Source organism: Lissotriton vulgaris, chromosome 2_1, assembly GCF_964263255.1.
Source record: "Lissotriton vulgaris chromosome 2_1, aLisVul1.2, whole genome shotgun sequence".
Taxonomy (NCBI): Eukaryota; Metazoa; Chordata; class Amphibia; order Caudata; family Salamandridae; genus Lissotriton; species Lissotriton vulgaris.
Genome location: NC_141687.1, coordinates 2,068,813,901 through 2,068,836,574, shown reverse-complemented (window position 1 = coordinate 2,068,836,574; position 22,674 = coordinate 2,068,813,901). Strand labels below are relative to the sequence as shown.

Below are 22,674 nucleotides of genomic sequence, written 5' to 3'. Positions count from 1 at the left end.
TGGCAATGGGGCATACCCCAAACGACATGAGGTGGACTGTTATTGAGCAAATACAGCAGGGTCCCAACATACAGTCACGCCTCTATGAGAAAGAGCAGAGGTGGATTTATAGACTTTCCACGCACAAAGTCGGACTCAATGATAACATTCCATGGGCCAATGTGCTCAAATGACCCATGGACTCTGCTCCTGTAACTGCGTAAATTAAAGGTGGTTTCCCACATCTAGCTCCACCCGCTATCAGTGGGTCCTAACCATACCCCTTTTTCATGCGCTTTACAATTCTAAGCACCTCTCTCCTGGAATTAATAACAATATACTAATGTCCGCTAATCAACAGTATCTAGTGACCTTCTCTAACGATGTATAACAACCGGCACGCGTTTTGTTTACCAACATACGCGTTTACCGCGTCACCAGGTCTCGCACTATGAATGGGGCCAATTCATATCTTCTTTCCATAGTGCATTAAGATCCCACGCACTGGTCTCTTGGGATTAACATTTAATGACGTCCACATCAAGATCCAAAACCTGCATAATTTAAGGTGGTTTCCCACAACTAGCTCCAACCGCTACCAGTGGGTCCTAATCATACCCCCCTTTTTTTCATGCACTTTACAATTCTTAGAACTTCTCTCCTGGTATTAATAACAATATACTGATGTCCACTAATCAACAGTATCTAGTGACACGAATCCCAACACCATCTTTAACGATGTATAGCAACCGACACGCGTTTTGTTTACTAACATCCGCGTTCACTGCGTCATCAGGTCCCGCCCTGTAACTCCTCCCCCTCCGGCGCACGGCACCACGCCCTTCCCGGAAGAGTAATCTCATTTAACGGAAGAACTCCCGCACGGCACCACTAGCCGAGCAGAGGAGGATAGGAGTAGGTGAATGGCCGTTTAATTCTCCCGCAAACTGTAAGTAAATGCCCCTCGTCTCTCAAAACAGAGATGGAACTCAAAACCTGTGATTATTTGGATTCTTGTCGAGCACTGCGTTCGACTTACTCACCCTGCTATTATCTTTCGCGCCATTTCAGAACTTGGTTTGGCGGTTAGACGAACCTACCCCCTGCCCGTTGAAGTAATCTAGAGGCTTATATCAAGTAAGCCCCCTGTTTGAACCATGGAATCTACGCGCACTCCTACATGTTATATGTTTGTGTGTCTTGTTTGTTATTATCTATAATATCTGGCACAACTAAGTATAATTGTATACACGAGGATACGCCACAACCTGCCACACTTATCTAGAGACGCCCATAGAAATTCACTGGGCACAAAAGACAATAAGTGGTTGAATGAGACGAATGATAAATCAAGTATGCATGCATTTGAAATGAAGTGCATGCCCGTGTATCTTTATAAAGGTAACAAATATGTACTGCATGGCAAACACGAGCACCTATTGATAAGAGTGCATACTCGGATAATACTTCCCTGCCAACCACCCGAATTGAACACAATACTTGATCACTCGGAGGGCACGTCCCTTGGCATGATTAGTCATATCACAGAGACACTTCACGACGTTACAGGAAAGTATAGAAATTCTACTGAAATCAGTACTGTTTTGCTTTTCCCTACAGGTCTCTTTTTCTTTTTTGCAACCAGACGGCTCTTTTCAATTTTAAAAGAGCACATTTACCACTGGTTATTTTTCCAGTTGGTTTACAGGGGATCAGGGTAGGGTGTACCTTTTAGGGGGCACACACCTCCCATCCACCTGTTTTTGGTCCTGAAGAATACCGGGCTACTGCCCTGATGGTAGAAACATGTCGACCAAGCCACTCAGACACATATAGAGATACCTTGGCCGTAACTCACCAAGTAGTATCTCGCCAGTGATTTTTAACATTGTTCTGATTACTTTATAATAAAATTGAGTTTAAGTTAAACCAGGACAATTTTTAACACTTTTTTTGCACATACAGTCACAACCTGCTCCACTGTAACACAGGTGTCGAAGCACATCCTGGTGACGCTAGGTCACCAGGGTGGACCCCGATGATGAAGCAAGTCACCACTAGGTGGTGAGTGAGGGGTTTCCTAACAAAAAGGTTGACTTTTTCCTTTTTTTGCCAAACAACTCACCCTCCGAAAGTTTTTCTTTAGAAAAACCTGACGTAGGGGATACTCCTTCTTTTGTTTGCATAAATATTCCTATCAGGGGAATAGGAGGTATCTCTTTTCACTTCCGAGTGACAACATCCCTTGCTCTCTCTTTTGATTTCAAATGCCTTAGAACATCACAGCTTTGGGAATGATTTAAGGATCCCGATGGCCAGATACATCTACAAAACCGGGTACCTCGCGCTAGGCACCTCTGATTCCTCTTTTTTAGCGTTTCCCTACACACGATCCATAATGCCATCCTCGAACCCCCCATGAACCACCTATCACACTGCCCGCCCCCTTGACTTCAGAAACCAAGACCCTAGGGATTATATCCCGAGGAGATAAGTACGAGTATGTGGTAAGTAAAGGACTTTCGTGCCCGTACATTTGATGTGCTCGAATGTTGTTTCCCCTCCCTTTTCCTCCTTTTTCCCTCTGCAGGTTACATTGGAGTCCCGAATAGGGTATCGTAAAGGATCTGGAGCCACGTCACGCCCGATGCATGAAAACGGGCTAACTCTGCAAGACGACACAAAAAGACGCCCTGCTCCATGCGCGACCTTTTTGTACCTGACCTAATGCTCTTCCGTCCCAAAACTGCATGCTTTCTACATCCTAACACAGACCCGAAACGTCTAACGTTGGGTAATGCACTGAATAGCCCAAACAATACACGGTCATTCTCCATGTCACACGTGTACTATTTGGCCTATTGTTTCTCTCTCTCTCTCTCTCTCTCTCTCTCTCTCTCTCTCTCTCTCTCTCTCTCTCTCTCTCTCTCTCTCTCTCTCTTTCACCCCTCCACACTTTCCCTCTTCCTAGTGACTGGCACCTAATTGGCGAACCTGGTGCACCTCCTGATTGGCCCCAAATACCACAAGTATTTGCACAAATTTGTCCTAAATAAAATTGTATCGATACCACGTTACTACCTCTCCTTTTCTGCTAAATATGGATGAAATTTAAATTGGCCAAAAGGAAAGGGACAGGTAAGACGACTAAGGTTCCCTAAATTTGACCCACAGTCAGGGAACTATTTGTCAGTGGCTTCTATGATAAAATGTGTCTGTGGTAATGCGACCTTCCCCATTCCAAATTGTCTCCATACCCCAAGCAGTAAGAAATGATCGAGACACCCCCGTCTTCCCAAAATGCCCCCAGTTTGGTATCAGCTGCCCTGAACGAGAATCTGAAAAACGCCCCTTGCTCCAATTCGCTGTGTTCCTAATTGTTTTCCATAAGATCCCACCCACCCCAAGGATAAGTTTAATAATTATCGCAAGCCCCCCGAGTTTTTGTAGTAACCAGGTTGCGAGAATTTATATAGAAAGTTAGAAAGATGTGTGCAAAGTTAAAATTAGATCGAAAACCGAAAGAACTTGTTGCAGTAAACCTTGTTGAAAATAGGATGTTTAGCTAAAAGATTTTTACGCATTGATGTAATGGAGAGTCGTTTAGCCTATGTTCATCCCTCAGAAGGATGCCTATCAGACTATGGTGAATAGCACGTTGCACTTTTCCGTAAGATACAAAGCCCTGAAGACCGGCCTAGCCTTGCAAGACTCGTACTAGGGAAATGGGTCTCTACCAGAAGAACTGACATCTACTGTAATAGACGAATGCAATGAATGGGTACCAGACCTCGTGCCACGGCAAATGAATGTAATAACCAACAAAACACCAAAGAATTAGCCACGAAGGGAAGTTGTAGGAAATCCAGCAAACCCATCATCAATTGTTTATACGTTGGCTGCAAACCTCAATGTAGCGGATGTTTATCCCAGTTGCTTGGTGTTGGGAGAGAAATAGATTTATGTAATTACCTTCTTCTGCAAAATCTCTAAAGACTGTCTTTTCGAACTCATTTAAGGGTACCACTGTCGGAGGAGAAAGAGACCGGATGTGGGAGCACGCGGCCTGACTGCGGATCGTGGAACCTCAGCGACGGAGGCCAAGGCGAGACCACAGCAGTAAGGAGTCGCAGGATGAGGCACTGTTTCAGACAAAGCTAAGGAAAGGGCTGACCTGAAGCCCCTGCTCTATGATCGACGTGTGCCAAGAAAGTCCCCGCTCTCTGAACCTGGTTATGGACCCGCCTGTCTCAAATTCTCCGTCCCCCTGATCTGTTCCCGACTTGGCCCTGCTCCATCCCCTCCTCCTCCGACCTACCATAAGGACTGTTCACACACACACCTTTCCACCTGAACTTCCAAGTTCCTCCAAATCCTACTGAGCTATCCAGAGAAGGGTATTCCCTGCGTCAAAAGGGAGGGAGCTCCGACTAAGTAGACCACGAACTATGTTAATCTCAGAACGGTGACCTAGAACTCCACCAAGGGTCGCCCCTAAAGAGAAGATGAACGAAGTATGTGGTTCTACCCGCTGCTGAACGCCTCGATGATGATGGAAGCAACAGGAAATACCCACCACAGAGACTCAAGAAACAAACAGACCCCACAACTCAAAGACAATTGCACTTTTCATCACAATCCTTTTTCTGCCTCCTAATAACTATGCTCTGGGTTACGGAAGAAAATGCACCTGCTCCAAAACCGTAACGCATTTCTCCTATGAGGTCTGGCGAAACAAAACAAAAATGTACCCCTGCCCGCAGACCTCCAACGACTCAAACCACATGAACATTCCTGTTGACAGAACGAATTGTAATCCAGGTGCTTAACAGTGGCAACAGAAGACGACAAAGACACTGAGAACTCTGATTTTTATTTTTATTATATCTCATTTCTCTCTCAACCGCCATTGGACTGACTATGCTCCCGCCGAGTACAAAAAGGACTTACTTATATGATAACTTACCAGTTCCTATTCCAAATGACTATAAGTATCTATGATCGGTACCCAACGCCTTCGCTACATAATTCTAGTCTGATATTGCAGTACTATGACTTTTTCTGCAACCAACTTAACGATGAACCCGCCTACTAGAGCATGAGATTTTTCAATGTGATGTTTATGTACAGTTCTTTTGCCTAAGTCCCCTCTCCCTTACTTATAACCGCTGCAATAGGTATAGATAGGAAATAGGCTAGCAAGATGTCTTGGAAATGTTAAAGGGAGGACTGTGGAAAATTAATACAGTTTGGTGAACATTATCTACGCCATCTTGCCTTTCTCCGATGCCACACTTTCCGTCATGCACATCCGCCATATTTTAGCCGTCACGATCAGAATCACCCTCACGAAAGACCCCCACGCACCGGTCATTCCCACTCTCACATGCCTTGCGCATAGGCAGCAGCCATTTTGAGCATCATGGCCTCCCTGCCCCTCGCTGATAACCGGCGCGTCTCTCTCTCTCTCTCTCCTAACCTCGCAAGCATCCCCCCGCACGCTGACAACCCCCCCGCTCTCTCATGCCTTGGGTCATAAACCCCTCTTCAGCGCAGCTCCGCCACAGAATCCCATCCTGTTCCCAGCGCGACACCTCCCTTCATTCCTTTCATGGTCTCAGATCCTTTTGATGCAAACCCCTTTTTCCTGTGTCCCCATTTGTCTTCCTTGTTCCCAGGCCGCCACCTGGCCCTGCGGATACTGTTTATTACCCCGTACAGTAGGAAGCTTCCCCTCCCCATCAAAAGACCCTCGAGCCGATCAAAGCCCCCACCCTATGAGATCCGATCAACCCCACGCATTCCGTGAATCGGCGGAATGCCCTGCTGCGCGACAATCATCACCTGTTGTGACCGGGGTGGGGAATTCAACTGTAAATGTATGTGGGAACGGGCCTGAAGGGGAGATTCCGAGGATGTTCTTTCAAATATCAAAGTGTTGCGAGAATGTGTTACGTGCAATAAAGGTCATAAACCCTAGTATAAGAGGCCAGGCCTCAGAGATGTGGTTAGAGCACCTCGTGACGATACTTGCTGTCTGAATTGATGTGTTCTCCTCCGGAGAGAATAAAATCCTCGTTTCCTGCCTTCCAGTCTCCAGCGCCTGCTTCTTCATTGATTAATATTGGTGGGTCATAGAGGCGATACCGCCGGGCAACATAAAGGGGTCTTTGGTTACTGGTTGTCTTTGAACCCCTTTTAACACCCTGGGACCTTATTTATGAAGGACTTGCGCCGCCGGTGCGTCACTTTTTCCCATGTAAAAAGTGACGCACCGGCGGCGCAAGTCCTTCATAAATAAGGCCCCTGGTGTATCACTGGCCAGTATGTGTCCGTAGTTTCCTCATTACTCGTAAACGTAAATCTCTGAAGGGTACCAGTGGTATCACACTGAAGTACCGATTTACGTTTTATGTCATGGAATTTGGTAGTTATTTACCACCCAGTCGTAGGCAGGGAAGTGTTTAGCGCTCCAAAACAGTTGGAATGACTTCCATAATCATCAACTACGAACAGTTCGATTCCTTTTCCAGAATCTAGAAATTATATTTAGAGATCTGGGGGCTGACAGACCCGTTTCCTCTGAAGCGACGACTGCCGTCTAGTATTTAGGGCCGCTTTAATGGATATATTAAAGTACCCTTCAAGGGCGGGGGAGACACTAATTCGGAGCTCCGGCTGACGTCACCGAAGTTTGCAGTTGAAGAGAGGGGAGCGTCACCGATGTTTCTTCAAGAGATAGATCCGTTTTGGCGGGAACCGTCCTGCCTTCTCTAGGTTTCCAGTAATCAGGCGCGCTCAAGGACACAGGCCTCAGGTTTCAGTAGCGGACTGCCGATAAAAGCCTTAGGCTGGGTTCCGTGCACATGAGGCGGCGCTATCCTCAGGCCTCTGCAGGTTACTTACCAATGTTTCACTGTGAAAAATGATTCTGTTTAGCATTTGGAAAGAAAAGCTTTGCGGTTTTTTAAATGATTATGGTGTGTTTGCATGGATGGCAAAAAATTATATCGCGCACGCTACACTGCATTCCTTGGGGCTATATGGCATAGATGTATGACATGGAATACTATAAACTACATATTCCATACGCCAACACGTAAATGCATATTTAGTATAGCGTAATTTATGTTTTTAAACGGGAGGTCCCTTCCCATTCATAGAAATAATCTATCTATCTATCTATCTATCTATCTATCTATCTATCTATCTATCCATCCATCCATCCATCCATCCATCCATCCATCCATCCATCCATCCATCCATCCATCCATCCATCCATCCATCCATCCATCCATCCATCCATCCATCCATCCATCCATCCATCCATCCATCCATCCATCCATCCATCTATCTATCTATCTATCTATCTATCTATCTATCTATCTATCTATCTATCTATCTATCTATCTATCTATCTATCTAGTATTTTGCTTTGCCAACTGTAATTGTGTACGTATTTTTAATATTATCAGTGTTTGCCTGACAGTTGCCTTGTGGGACAGGGCCTGAATGAGTAATGGGGACAGGCCAATGAAAAAGGTTATAACCATAATTTATTCTCTGGTAGCGGTTATGTTTTATACCATAGGTTTGATCTATTTATTAAAAAAAAGTCATGACAAAGTCAGTAGGCCTGGCTTATTTATTGTGAAAAGCACGTATTAAAGGCAATCGGCCTTTAAGGAAATATTTGTAACACTGAACCCCAGAATGACTGGTTTTGCTGTTGGAGACCCACTCAAACCATGGAAATACAAGAGGTTCAATATTATAACTTTTATTACATCCTGTTAGGAGGAATTTTATACTGCTTTAAAAACTGTAATTTTGTACATATTTGACATTATATTATGGAAAATCTGATCGTTGCCTTGAGGGAAAGCTTGTACTCAGTGCTGTAGGTTTGAATGGTTATGCAGACAAGCCGATGGTAAACAGCACAGGCCTGATTGGGTCATTTGGAAACATTATTTCAGATGCCAAAGATCTGATCGGATTATTATGAAACCTTATGACAAAGTCAGTAGGCCTGATTTATTTATTATGAATGCATAATTTAGAGCCAAAATACATCTGAAGGTGGATTGTTATTGCACTGTATTAAAGCCTATAGACACGTATTTTGTTACATGAAATCCCCCAGATTACGATTAGAAGAAAGGATTTTGGTGTTGATTTCCCTCTTTAGCAAACCTTATGGGTAGAAAATGAAAATTCACACTGTAAGAATTCTTGCAAGAATACCTTTGGATGGTCTGACAGGCTTAGTTGTTTGCGAGGATCATTAAAAATATATGGATACATACATTTACACATTCATATTTAGAGAGGCTTTGGGTCAGCCCTCTTCTGTCATTGGTCTCTCTGGGTGTCATTTACACTCTGCTTCCATCCATCCATGACACCATGAGGCAATGGGTCAGCCTACTTCTACCACTGGCTCTCTTGCCCTGTGGCGTGATAGCATTTGTCTAATCATATGTGCACATAATCGTGAAAATAAGTGTGTTTCAGTGATTGGCTGGTGAGACATTTTTTTTAGTTTTCTATTTTCCACTTGTATATGTTCCTTTTTATTTCTCTCCTTCTCTTATCTTTATTTTTACAGACACCCAACCAGTGCTAATGATTTGCTCATTTACTATTCATTTAATCTGCAGAGTGCTTCATCCTACACAGCCACTGCACCTAAGCCAGGTAGCCATCATGCAACCATCTTGTCCATAACATATCACTGTTTTACCATTACAAGATGGCCAATATGTTGGAACTAAATGTGTCTGCCATGCTGGGGCTTTAAAAGACCAATAAGTTAGGGACAATACCATTGCTAGATGATATCATACTTAATTATATTTGTTATTATAAGCACATACCTGCCACTTGTAGGAAGTATAATTTTTTATTTTCCTTCTACTTTTATTGTGTTTAATTTATCTTGCACATGCTGTTGAGCTTGTGTGTGATTTATTGTGGTTGTGTAATGGGTACATTAAAAATTGCATTGGTGCGTGGATGAAAGGCTATGACAGTTTAGGACTGGAAACAATTACCTCTATAAGACACACCTATTGGAATTGCCAATGCTTTTCAGTTGTATTTGTTATATCTGCATAGCTCTGTCCACGGCCATAGAGTGTACAAGGACCTTTACCAATCTGCTGGAGTAGGATCCTGTATTGCAAGGCTACAGGTTGTCTTAGTGGTCTGGTTTAAGATATTTCTCGGCAGAAGGGGGTGAGCCAGGACAGTGCAGCCTACATGGTGCTGAGTCGTTTATACGGTTACGGGGCAGGAGTAGAGCAGGTGAGTGAGGAATTGAAGGTGCTGTCAGTAGGAACATCCTTCTGACACATCTCACATATTTCTGAACCATTCATAAAATCTGCTACATTTTCCTGCAACATTTTTATCCATCTCTAAAAATATTTTCCAAGATACCAAAATAGGCTAATAGTTTTGAACCACGTACATTGAGAGGCTAGAAGCCCAGTCCTCGAACAGAGTACCTTCATCACTAGAACAGCTTGCATGGTACTGGGGGGAACATATGAATCCTTTGCAGACTTCTTTCTCGTGATTGAGAACATGAAATGCTCCAGTGTATCTGACTCTTTTTTATTATACCTGGTAGTTAAGCCAGCTTCCACAGGCTCTTTCCTGCAAGCCTGCACACAATAAATCATGTCTTTCAATTATCATTTTTAAAGCATGTTCATTGCCGTCCAAGGACCTGTATATGCCCTGTAAGGTTCTACACACAGTCACAGGGAACCGTACTGAAGTGCATGAGTGTCTCAGGTCACCAGTGTCCAGCTGTCTCCTTTACTAGAGACATCACCCATCTCAAAAACTATCAGGAGGAGACGAAGACGTCACCTGTCATAAAAATGAGTTAATAATCCTGTCAGCAAAACTGTGCCGCATTCTAGTCAATTTCGGGACGGCAGCTAGCATTTGGCAGCCCACTTTTGATTTACCTCTGTTTACACCCAACATCTTTAACAGTCAGATCGATGTCTGTCAGCTTTTCAGACAGCATCCCGAATCTTTTCAAGGTCAGCCACCAAGGACGGGGGTACCTGATGCCAGGCCTTCGACTCCCTCTGCCTCCCTTCAGTTAGAAGTGTCTGTCTCATTCCGATTCAGTCTGTCTTCTCCTTGAAGTGCATATCTGTGTTTTACTATTCGATTGTTTTGTACAGTTTCTTTTACCACTTAATGTCTTATTTCTTCAACAGATAGATGTCCGTTTGGATCCTGACTATGCTCACCAGTGAATTCTCCTCCGTAATGCCGGAGGAGCATCACCCCACTCTCAGACAGTCACAGAAAAATAAAATGATAATAAAATAAAATAATTTAATGTTTCTGTGACTGGCTCTGGCTTAGGCATGCATGTAGGGCGTGGCCATGATTGGAGGAGTTGTGGGCACTTAGAAGTATGAATGTCAGTCTGGCCGTCCGTCTTACGCCGGCCAAACTGACATGCGCACTTCTATTTCTCCAAACCAGATGTTTTGCACCGCTGGTTTGGAGGAAAGCTGCAGGCTCCCAAGCACTGTCTGTGCGGCACATCAGCCCGGTCAGACCGATCCATAGCATGAGAGCAGAGTCTGGATTGGGTGGAGAGCCTGTGCTTTCCCAGAGACTGCCAGGAAAGAAGCGCCGAGGCGGCCGTAGGCATTAGAGATGGCGGCAGCGAAAGATACGTTTTAAAAGAATTATTTTCCTCTAAATTGCCCCCCAACCCTGCCCACCCCTCATCCCCCACCCCTCATCCCCCGCCTCCCACTTTCGTTTTGTGGTGGCCGCAACTGATGTTCACATAAACAAATTCATGGATAAATATAATTTTACTAGCTTTTGACTTCGCCGAAGGCGCGCCAAAGGCAAGCCCGTCTGCGCCCGTCCACGACCGGACGGGACCAGGGGCCATACCCCCTGTGCAAGGCGGTTCAGAGCGTAGCAGATCGATGAGGTATGACTCCATCACACTAAAAAACTTAATGCCTCCGATCACTCACACCTGTCAGCACTCCATTCTCCCGGACTCTCCATCCGGGATCTGCTCTCACTGTACATTTTCACTAACCAGCTATCATGATAAGTCTCCCTCTGGCAAAACCTACAAAATGTTTCTCTTAAATTGCCGGTCATTGACCAAACATGCCACGCAAATGTCTCTCCTGCTGGAGGAAAACGAGCCAGATGTAATATTCCTGACGGAGACCTGGTTAAAAGACGCCTCTGACTTGGATATCACCTCTATTCTGCAAATGGGATATACTTTGCAGAGATTAGACAGATCAGAAGGTAGAGGAGGCGGCCTAGGCATCCTTCTAAAAAATCATTACCTCTGTAGAACCTCATCGGCCGATATTTCTAACTGTGAGAGTATGTTATTTACTCTTGAATTTTCACCTACAGATTCATTCTCTGGAGTACTTATCTACCGCCCCCCCAATCAAATAGGAGATTTCATTGAATCACTCCAGTCAAAAATAGCTAACTTCGTGGTTAGTAGATCCTATTTCTCTATATTAGGAGATATAAATATTCACTTAGATGATCCTAATGATTCCATGGCTAAGGCATTTCTGGACAGTATGGCAGCTCTCCAGATTATACAGAAAGGTTTCGTGCCTACGCATGAAAAGGGCCATCTTCTTGACGGTGTTTTCAGCAATGACAATAGATTGGAAGTAGGGACCCCACTACCCCTCACCTGGACAGACCACTGTTTAATACCTATTCAGTGGACTCCAGCTACGCCACTTCAGCCCTCTCCTCGTACTACCCTGTTTGGAAGAGACTGGTCCAAAGTCTCCCCAGACCAATGGGCCAATTTACTCTCGGCTGCCCCCCCCCCAAAGGGCCACAGACCCTGCAGTGCAATACGAGAATTACATCAAATGGCTGTGCACAGCCTTAGACTCCATCGCACCTATCAAAGCCCTTAAAGAAAAAACTAAGTCCAAGGATTCACCTTGGTACACTCCTGAACTTAAAGAACTAAAAAGGGTATGCAGAAGACTTGAAAGAAACTGGAGGATTTCTCGTAGTAAGATAGACAAAACCACACATCTTGAAGCTATTAAAAAATACAAATTAGTCACGGATGTGAGTGTTGTTGGGGGGGGTGGTGTGTGTGTGCCATGGTTGGGTTGTTGGGATCCATTGGTATGGCGGGCCCTGGGTCCTCTGTTTTGGACCCGGGTCTCTCCATGCCGCGACAGATACTTCAAAGTTCTCTGAGGTATTGGAGTGGTGGGTGTGGGGTGTGGGGGGTGGCTCTTGTGTCACGAATGTTGGGGGAGTTCGGGGTTGGGGGGGGGTTGCTGAGTGCATGGGCTGGGGGGGTGGGACCACACGTGTCTGAGGCTTTGATTTTTGTTGATTTGCGGGTGGCGCCAGGGTGGGACGGAGGGCCGGATCCTAGACTTTGTGATGATAATGGCTGATACTGTGACTATGTCTCCTCAAAAGACTCTGCGGGTTGTGACATGGAATGTGAGGGGTATCCTGGATAAAATCAAGCGTGGGGCTGTGCTGCGATGGGGGAAGAGGGAGATGGTGGATGTGCTTCTGCTCCAGGAGACTCACATGCTGGGTTCTAAGGCCCTTAGCCTCCAGAGGTTTGGATATCAACAGGTTTATCATGCGGGCTTCACGAGGGGGTCGCGGGGGGTGGCCATACTGGTACACCGTAGGGTGTCTTATGTTCATGTGAAACAATGGATTGATCCTCAGGGCCGGTATGTCTTTATCAAGGGCCTGCTGGGTTCCGAGCCAGTGGTTTTTGGTAGTGTGTACGCCCCTCCCCCCCTGCAGTGGGCCTTGTCCGAGCGGCTGTTCGCGCTGTGGGACGAGATTCCGGAGGTTCTGACCATGGTGGGGGGGCGATTGGAACGAGGTTATGGATGTGGGCCTGGATCGCCTGAGACGAGCTCCTGTTATGTCTGACCCCCCCCCCCCGCGGCCGCTCCCACCAGATTGTGTGCGACTGTGAGTGGTCTGGGCTGGATTGATGTTTGGCGGCATTTTCACCCTGCGGTCCGTGCATTCACGTATGTGTCGGCGGTACATGGGTCCTTTTCGAGACTGGATTATTTGTTTGTGCCAGGTGCCTGCCTGAGTCGCGTCAGGGATGCCGTGATACTCCCCAGAGGCCTCTCGGATCACTCCCCTGTCCTAGCTACCGTGACCCTCCCCTCTAAACGACAACCTTTTCACTGGCGTATGTCCTCCTGGCAGCTTCAGCGGCCGGAGTATGTGACCCATTTACGCGAGGCAATTGACCACTTCTGGCGCGAGAATTTGGTGGGGGATGTCGACGCACTGGTTGTGTGGGAGGCGCTGAAGCCTACGCTCTGGGGCGTTGATATAGCTTGGTGTGTGGCGGCTCGGCGACAACATCGGGAGGCCATTGTGACTGCCGCGGCCCGCGTTGAGGAGCTGGAGCAGCCTAGTCGACTCGGGGGTGATGAGGGCGTCGTGAGACAGCTCCTGCAGGCCCAACAGATGTATGCCTCAGTCCTGTACGAGGAGGCCCGACTGGCGTGGCTCGCCACGCGCAGCAGGGTGTACCAGTGGGGCGACAAGTCCTGCACCATGTTGCATAGGCTGTGCCAGGCGACTTTCCAGCCCCTGGTGCTGCCTGGTCTCACGGCGGACGATGGCTCGGTTATGACCGACCCAGACTTGCTGGCGGCTAGCTTTGCCCGTTATTACGAGGCGCAATACGCTCCTCGTGATCCTTTGATGGTGGACGAGATTGCCTCATACCTAGATGACCTGCTCCCACAGGCAGTCCCCGACGAGACCAGAACCACCTTGGAGGCCCCGCTTACATCTGAGGAACTCGGGGAGGCCCTGGGCCAACTGAACACTGGCAAGGCGCCCGGCCCGAGCGGTTATCCTAGTGAATTTTACAAAAAGTTCCACGTCCAGCTGGGACCCCACTTTCGCAGTGCCCTGGAGGCGGCACGGGCTCAGGGCGAGTTGCCGCCAGACTGGCGTCATGACGAGATAGTGGTATTCTTGAAGCCGGGCAGGGCGCCGGACCGACACGATTCCTACAGGCCGATCTCCCTCCTCAACATCGAGGCCAAGATCTTGGCGAAGGCCCTGGCGAACCGCCTTTTGCCTCACATTGCTGACCTGGTCCACCCTGACCAGGCCGGATTCATGCCGCACAGGGCCACCCGGCATAATATCCGACGGGCGCAGGCGGCGGTTGACGCCATGGGCACTAGAGATGAACAGGCGGCACTCCTTCTTGCGGACATGGACCGTGCCTTCGATTCAGTGAGTTGGGCGTATCTGTTCACCTTGTTAGCCCGCCTTAATCTAGGGCCTGTCTTCCTGTCATATATTCGTCTCCTCTACACTAATGTTACGGCTTCGGTCCGCGTGGCCGGCGCTGTCTCTGGGCGCTTCCGCATCGGTCGTGGTACTCGACAGGGTTGCCCGCTATCCCCCTACCTATTTGCCCTCGCCATGGAGCCCCTGGCGTCGCGGATACGAACGGATGCCCGACTACGTGGCTTTGTCTGGAACAATGACCTGGCGGATAAGATTGCACTGTATGCAGATGATGTTCTTCTATTCCTCACTGATCTACGGCGCTCGGGTCCCCGGGTTTTGGAGATCATGCGGGGGTTTGGCGAGGTCTCGGGGCTCCACCTTAATCTGAACAAATCGACCCTGTGGGTTTTGGGTGGCGGAGTGGTTGCTGACCCATGGGCCGCCGAATTGCGTGTGGCGACGGATGGCCTAAAATATCTTGGTGTCTTCCTCTCGGACTCGCGGGCTGTGGCCTGGGCACGTGGTGTCTTGCCGGTGTGGGAACGGGTCCAGACAGATGTTAAAACTTGGTCCAGAATGCCACTCACAATTTTTGGGAGGTCGGCCATCTTTAAGATGGTGGCGCTGCCGCGGCTGCTATACCAACTCCAAAACTTCCCACACCCCATTGGCATGGAGTGGTTCCGCCAGGTTAACTCGGTGCTGGGCCGCTTTCTGTGGGATGGTGGTGCAGCCAGGGTGGCCTTGAGGACGTGCTTTCTGTCCACATACTGTGGTGGCTTGGCCACCTCGGACCTCCTCTCCTATTACCAAGCGTCTCACCTACTTGTCCTCAATGAATGGTGGTATGGGGACAGGGGGGATCCGGCCTATGCCCTGGAACGACTGCTCATGGGAGATCGCACGCTTCACACTATTCTTTATTCGGCTCGCATACGCCGTGGACTGCCGTCGGTCACTAAAGTGGTCTTTACGGTGTGGCGGCAATCCCTGCGCCGCATGGGTTGGTGGGGCAAATTAACTGCTGAAACGCCGCTGTGGCACAATGGCCTGCTTCCAGAACTGGCGGCCTTGGCTGGGTTTGAGGGCTGGGAGGCTATTGGAGTTACACAACTGGGCCAGGTCATGTCCGGCGCCACCCTCAAGTCCTTCGAGGAACTCCGAGCGGAATTCCAGATGCCTCAGTCCCAGTTCTTCCGCTACCTCCAGCTGCGGCATGCCCTCGCCCCGAGCATTGCCGGCCTCGACTCCCTGCCAGAGTTCAGCCCGATTGAGGCAAAAGTGTTTATGGGAGACTTGGGAGACAAGAAAGTCTCTAGGATTTATCAGACACTTGTTATCCACTGCTCCTCCACTCTCCGCTCCCTTCGGGAGGCGTGGGAGGTGGACGTGGGTGCCCTGGACGAGGACGATTGGAGGGAGGCGCTGGAATCCCCGCGCGAAACCGCCGTTGCGGTTCGGCTCCGCCTGATCCAATTCAAATACTTGCACCGTGCTTATTATACGCGTGAGCGTCTGTATAAGGCTGGCTTGATTGCGTCACCGGAATGCCTGCGCTGTGGGGAAGTGCCTGGCTCCCTGATGCATACGGTGTGGTCGTGTGGTCGCCTGACTGGATTTTGGAGGGGCGTGTGGAGTTGCCTGGCTGAGGTCCTGGGCTGGGATCTTCCTTGTACCCACCGGCTGGGCCTGCTGCATATTATGGAAGGGGTAGGGGGCAACATATATAAGCGTCACCTGTTGCTCCTGGAGCTGGTTGTGGCCAAACGCGACCTGGCTCGGGCATGGAAATCTGTAAGGGCCCCCCCCCCTGTCTGCATGGAAGGCTGGGCTAGATTATTTCATGGGCCTGGAAAAGCCGGTCTTCGAGGCGCAGGGTTGCCCGCGCAAACATTTCAAGATTTGGAAGCGGTGGGCCGACTACCGTGGCCTGTCCTTGGACCCCCCGGCGGAGCAGGAGGAGGACATTTGATCACAGTGACATTTCTGGCCTGATGCGTCAAAGCCCTGGTTGCGTTCTACCTGCTTATTCTTTATGCATTTCCTTTTTTTGCTGCTCTTTTGTACACGTGTGGTGGGGGGGAGTGTTAGGTATGGGGGGGTGTAGTTGGGGGTTAGAGTAGGCTGCTGGGGCATTTCTAAAACTGAGCTTATTTGGCATTTGCTTCATCCTTTACTGTCTATGTCATCGTTACATTGATACTGTTGTGGTGATCTTGGTGTGTGAAGATACCACATTCTTGATACTTCTATGCTCAATAAACTTGGTTTTGAAAAAAAAAAAAATACAAATTAGAAATCAGACGAACTAAAACTTTATACTTCGAGGAAAAAATCTTAACTGCCTCCAACTCTTCTAGTGAAATCTTTCAGATAGCAAAATTCCTGATTGATATCCCCCTGGTTCCTGCTGATCCGAGCACAGCTCAGGCCCGCTGTGAAAGTCAAGCTGAGTACTTCCACAGCAAAATACAAAAAATTGCCTCTGCCTTTAGTTCACCTAATTTATCCCAGGACATGGGAACCAGTTCACCTAACGTCACGAATCCAAAATTAGATGAGTTTCCATTGCTGGATGAGAACTCACTTGCGACTATTATGACGAAAATAAAATCAGGATCTCCTACAGACCCTGCTCCTCCCCATCAGATAGTAAAAATTGAGAACATTGTTAAACCTGTTATTCTTAACATATTAAACACGTCCATTTCCACAGGTTTAGTACCTACCGCATGGAAATGTGCACAGGTCAAGGCTTTGCTGAAGAAACCCACTCTGGACCCAGGTAACATGGCCAACTACCGGCCAATTTCCCTCCTTCCGTGGATCAGCAAACTCCTAGAAAAACACGTCAACTCGTCTATCACTCAATTTTTAGAGAACCATCATCTTCTCCACGATTCCCAAGCGGGTTTTCGTCCAAAATTGGGAACTGAGGCGGCCCTCCTGGCGGTAACTGAGCTGGCCAGGAAGCAAATGGATCAAGGCGGCACCACAGCAATTATGTTGCTTGACCTCAGTGCCGCTTTTGATACCGTTAACACCAGCATTCTTCTTCACCGCCTTAACCAGATGGGAATTTCTGGGAAGGCCATGCACTGGCTCCAGTCATTCCTGGAGAACCGCTCTTTCAGGGTAGTTGAGGGTACCACTTACTCAAAAGTCTGGCCCTTGGACCAAGGTGTACCTCAGGGCTCTTCATTGAGCCCTACTCTTTTTAATATTTATATGCAGCCGTTAGCTGACATAGTGCACTCTTTCGGCCTTGATATAATAACCTACGCCGATGATACGCAATTAGTCGTATCTATGAATCAGGCAGACTCCTCTCCGTCCAATCTAAGTAACTGTCTGGTAGCGGTAGCTCAGTGGATGGCCACCTCGCATTTAAAGTTAAACGGCGAGAAAACTGAGCTCATGGTGTTGGGCAATTCAACCATTCCCAGTCCTTTGTTAGATTGGCCACCGTGCATGGGCCCCATACCCCAACCAAAGTGCCATATAAAGAGCTTAGGCATTTGGCTGGACTCCAACCTCAGCTTTATGCAGCAAGCTACTACTCTCTCTGCCACATGCTTTGGGCTAATGCGTATGCTGAGAAAAGTGCTGCCTCTTCTCCCTTTTGAAGCTCGCAGAATAATGGTTCAAGCCATTATTCTGTCCCGCCTGGATTACGGGAACTCGTTATACCTAGGTGCCCCCGCATTTACAATAAAAAAACTACAGGTGACCCAGAACGCCGCATCCCGCCTCCTGCTAGGCCTCAACAAACGAGAATCAGCCACCACTGCCCTGAGGAAACTGCACTGGCTTCCTGTCAAGGCCAGAGTGCTGTTTAAATCTCTTTGTTTTATGCACAAAGCTATGTGGAAGAATGCCCCCACTATGATCTGTTCCTTGGCAAAACCTTATCTTCCTCACAGATCCCTAAGATCCAGCACTGCCTTTCTGGCTACTGTCAATAAAATCAGACGGACCAGATGGGGCGGACGTTCCTTCTCCTGGAACGCCGCGAAAGAATGGAACTCTCTGCCTACCTCCCTTCGCAGCGAACCTAGCCTTTTAAAATTTCGGAAGGATCTGAAAACTTACCTGTTCATTTAATTTCTTTCCCTTTTAGTATGACGGTACTCAGCGCTACGAGGCCTCCGGGTTGTTTGCGCTCTACAAAACCCGACTAATAATAATAATAGAACAAAGTACAACTATTCCAGCTGCCAACAGAGATATCTATTCTGTGCAGCCAAACACAAGACAGAAATACTCTGCAGAACGCAGACCACAATGACAGAGCAGATTAGATTCATTGAGAAAACCCGGGGCACCGCCGGTTCATCTTTTTGTGCTCGTGCCCTCGGGTACCACAACCTAGCGCAAAGGTGACCCCTGAGAGGCCGTGTCTAATCTCCGCTTCTCCATTGTCTGCTACAATACAATAGCATAGCACGCCAAAGTATAACGAATAAAGCGCTCAGCGCTTAGGGGCGAGAGGGAGAGGGCGAAGGGAACAAAGCAGAAGGCATAACACCAAGAAATAACAACAGGAATATGAGGGCATTTAAAAGAATCTCTGTACCTCAGTAGAACAATGAACAACATTACTATATACAGCCTATTTTCTAACACAAAATTGTTTTGGATCGTGGGTGTAAAATGACATAATAGCCTTTCTGAGAAATAATGCTTGCGTGATGTATGCGTGCGTGGTGTGTCAGGCAGCGAGCCATTAAAGGCTCCGTATCGTCTGCAGACAGAAATAACTATTCCCCAGGCCCGGGCCGCCTGCAGGAGATGATTGGCTGCGCTCATGGGAAGTGGCTCGGATCCCATTAGTTCAAAGGAAAATTACCATATTCTCCTCGACTTTCTCCTCCGTTTCGCTGTCTGTTCTGACAGGGGGGTAATCAAAATCCTCGGATTCTTTTTCTCGAGTCCTTGCTTCGTTTGTAATTAGTTTCTGTAAGACCTCCGCCACCTCGTCTTCCAAGGTGTATGCCTGGCTTTCCGTGATCTATAAAAAATACAGGTGGAATATGGTGAGCAAATTATTTAACAAAGATTAAACTTCAAGGAGTCAGATCAACTCTTGCTGTACAATGTAGACACCTTTGCAATACATGGCTGGTATGTGTTTTTAAGGCTGTTCTCAGGCGCAGTGACCTGCATAGGAGCAGTGTTCGAGGACTCTATCTAACCAGAACAGCCATAGTCAGTTTCCTTTCAAATGTCAGCATGTTAGGGTAGAACTACAGTAAACATGGCGCCCATGCAGAATGCTAGTGTCCTGGGTTTATGCCCGAACTCTACAAATTGATTTCCTTTCTGATTCAAGAATGTAATACATATTCAAGTTCCCCCGAAGAAGGACCATAATGTTCCGAAATTTACTGGGGTTACGATGTACAAACTATATAGATCTCAGGAAACAAACGACAATGTTCTTTTTGATTTTGTAAAGGAAATGGATATATATTATTGATACTAAACAAAAAACTCTAAATAGATATTTTAAATATTTTAACAAACCTCGAGGAAAATATGTATAAACTGATCAGAACATTCGAATTTATGGATCAAAATTGTGAAATGGTTAGAGCGGCAGACCCTGATGCAGAGGTCTAGCCCGGGACCAGGGTTCAATTCCCCGCCTTGGCGGGTCTTGGGCTCAAAATTCCACGGACCTGATAATTCTCGCCTCGTGCCTATTCCAATCATAGAGTTCCACTCTGCAACTCTGGGCAATAGCTTGCTTAATCTCCACAATGGCCCCCACAACGCTAAAGGATGCCTGGCCTCCACCTTGGGGGTGCCCAGGAGTGGACACCTCACAGGGAAAGCCAGGATGGGTTCCACAGCGGTATTCGTACAAGCGCCTTGAGACCCTTGCGGGTGAGTAGTGTGCTATACAAGTATCAATTTAGAATTTACTGTAGTGTCTCACTAAGTGTTGCTGGTGGGATTAAGGATTAAGCTCCACTGCCACAGTGGTCCAATGAATGCCACCGGCCTGCCATGGTGGTCAAGTCTACTTAAAGAATTTGTTTGTACAAATGGTTAAATCAATATTCTACATACACATTAGAATTGCATGACAATTTAGGATAAAAACGGGAGCTTCAGTTTGATGGAACCAGACACTTAAAAGTAATCAACTGCTTTGTTGAAAATGTGGGGTGGATGCTAAAATATTAAAAATGAGTGATGTGTGTGGGATACGTCACTTTTTTCAATAGAATTTCAAAAAAATATATATAAATTGTGACACACATAGATACAGAGATTTTGAAGTATAGATTGCTGGACTCGCTGTTTAAAAAGGTAAGATATATGTCTATATGTAGCTATAGAAAAGACCCGGACATGTGGGGAAGCATTCGACGTAATGGAGTCATCCACGATGCTAATATAAATCTGCTCTAATATGAATATTTGGAGTAGATGAATACAATTAACTGTGCATGGTTGGCATAGCTGGAAACTGACTCAGTCAATATTTCTTGGGAAGTCATTTGTGAATACCGCTTGCCATGGAAGATAGACTTAAAACGATGCGTTATATTAAGCAGGGAGTGGGTATATGGACTCTAAACTGAATAGAACACTTGGCTTATTGACCTATTATCGTTGATATGACTCTCCTGGTCTGGGCTCGATGGCCTTAGACATTTCATTTGGAAGTCTTCCTTTCACGTGTGCATTTGCTTCCAGGCTGGTGGTGCCTTTCGGCTGGGACCTGAAGAACAGATACTATTGCTTAGAGCTAGCATGGCAAAACTGACATGATCAGAACATTAGAAACTCTACCTTATGTTATGGTAGCTCACCTGGCCCCTCCAAACTCTAATAGGTTGTAGACAGTGCTTTAAATGGAAAAAATAAGTGCAAGTACTCATTAGATTGAGTTATGGGTGTGGCTAGTGGGGGGGTTTAGAGGCGGGTGAGACATGATGATAGAAAGCACTTCTATTGAGTATTAATTTTGCCCCTGCATTGCCCTTGACAGTTGTCTCAAACTTTCCATACGTGCAGATTAGGAGGTACATGTGCTAAGGGTGGCGTGAAGTACTCCTGGGAACAATGCAAGGAGCTTCTAAAGCCTGAATGCAGCCAAGCCATCAACAGTGCTATCAGTACTTTCAGGCCAAGAATCAATGTGCCCCTGGACGAGAGACTGGCATAGCATCATTAATAACAAGCATTCGAAGCATTTCTTTTCAAATACCTCCTGGGTGTCCTGATTCTCTTACTCTCTGATTTAGTTTCTCTCACACACAAAAAAACACACAACCAGGCAAACGCACACAAACAAGCAGGCAAATACCATCTGTCAATCTTCATATCTCTAATCTCTCGATCCCTCCCCTCTCACTTCTCTCCCATTTGAATCAATTTCTCTCTCTGCCCCACTCTATTTACCCCAATGGTTTCCTATAATCCTCTACCATCACTCTTTCTATTTCTAATCTGCCATCTCCGCTGCTCTTACGCTTTCCATCGCTGTCTCAATGTTTTCCCCATCTATGTCTGCACTTACCACTTACGTCTCTATTTTTCCCCCTTTAAACTCTCCTCTGCTCATTCTATCTGTGGCCCCTCACTCTTCAGCTTCTTTCACCACATTCTCCTTCCTCCTCCCTCGGCAGAGGCCACACCGCAGGAGAGCTTGCAGTGGCAGACAGTGCGCACTGCAGAGCCGTGAGCATGCAGAGTCCAGCAGGGTAGAGGTTGGGGGAAGAACAATACTGGCCTCTGATGGGCAGGTCAGTACGCCTCCCCCCACCTCACCTGGGCTCCATGCAGGCCGCATAGGACATCTCCACCACCCTATCCCAGCCAATGTCCCAGCAGGTGGAGGGGGTGGATTTACTGAAGCAAGTGAGTCAGGCCTCAGTGGGAGGCCAAATGGTTAAAATGGCACAGTCACTTAGGCAGGCTCTTTTCCCTTCCACCCATTCAGGCTGCACTCATCACTGTGCCCACTGACAGCCGATTTCCAATACACCAACAAGACGACGCAGCGTGGAGGCCCGGCAGGGGGCGGTTGAGGACAATGAGAGCTTCGGGAGCAAAGGCCCACTTGCCCCTGCGGCCGGCCGTTCAACTGCATGATACAGACAGATGCGAAAACGGCCAGCATGCTGCCAAATAAATGGGCCCACGCTGGCCCTCAGGCACCGACACAGTGCCCACCTTATGAATCCGAGTACCGGTACTCTCATTGGCACTGGAAAAGTGCCAGTACTCAGCTTGTTAAAAACAAGAAGCGCCGGTACTCAGTACCGGTGAGTACTGGCCCATTTAAAGCACTGGTTGTAGAGACCTAGAGGTCCCAACATTCTATGGTGGCCCTCAAGGCGGCAGATCTCCACGGGCCCTGTATTT

The 22,674-nt window shown here is 47.5% G+C and overlaps 1 protein-coding gene across 1 annotated transcript in view; it reads right to left on the bottom strand.

Annotated features, from left to right (window-relative positions):
- The window catches only part of SCG3 (secretogranin III), a 246,014-nt gene that overhangs the window by 210,778 nt on the left and 12,562 nt on the right, over positions 1-22,674 (bottom strand). Inside the window, exon 6 of the mRNA XM_086958295.1 lies at positions 19,142-19,303. Coding sequence (XP_086814421.1) covers positions 19,142-19,303 — 162 coding nt within the window. The remainder of the gene's footprint in view (positions 1-19,141; positions 19,304-22,674) is intronic.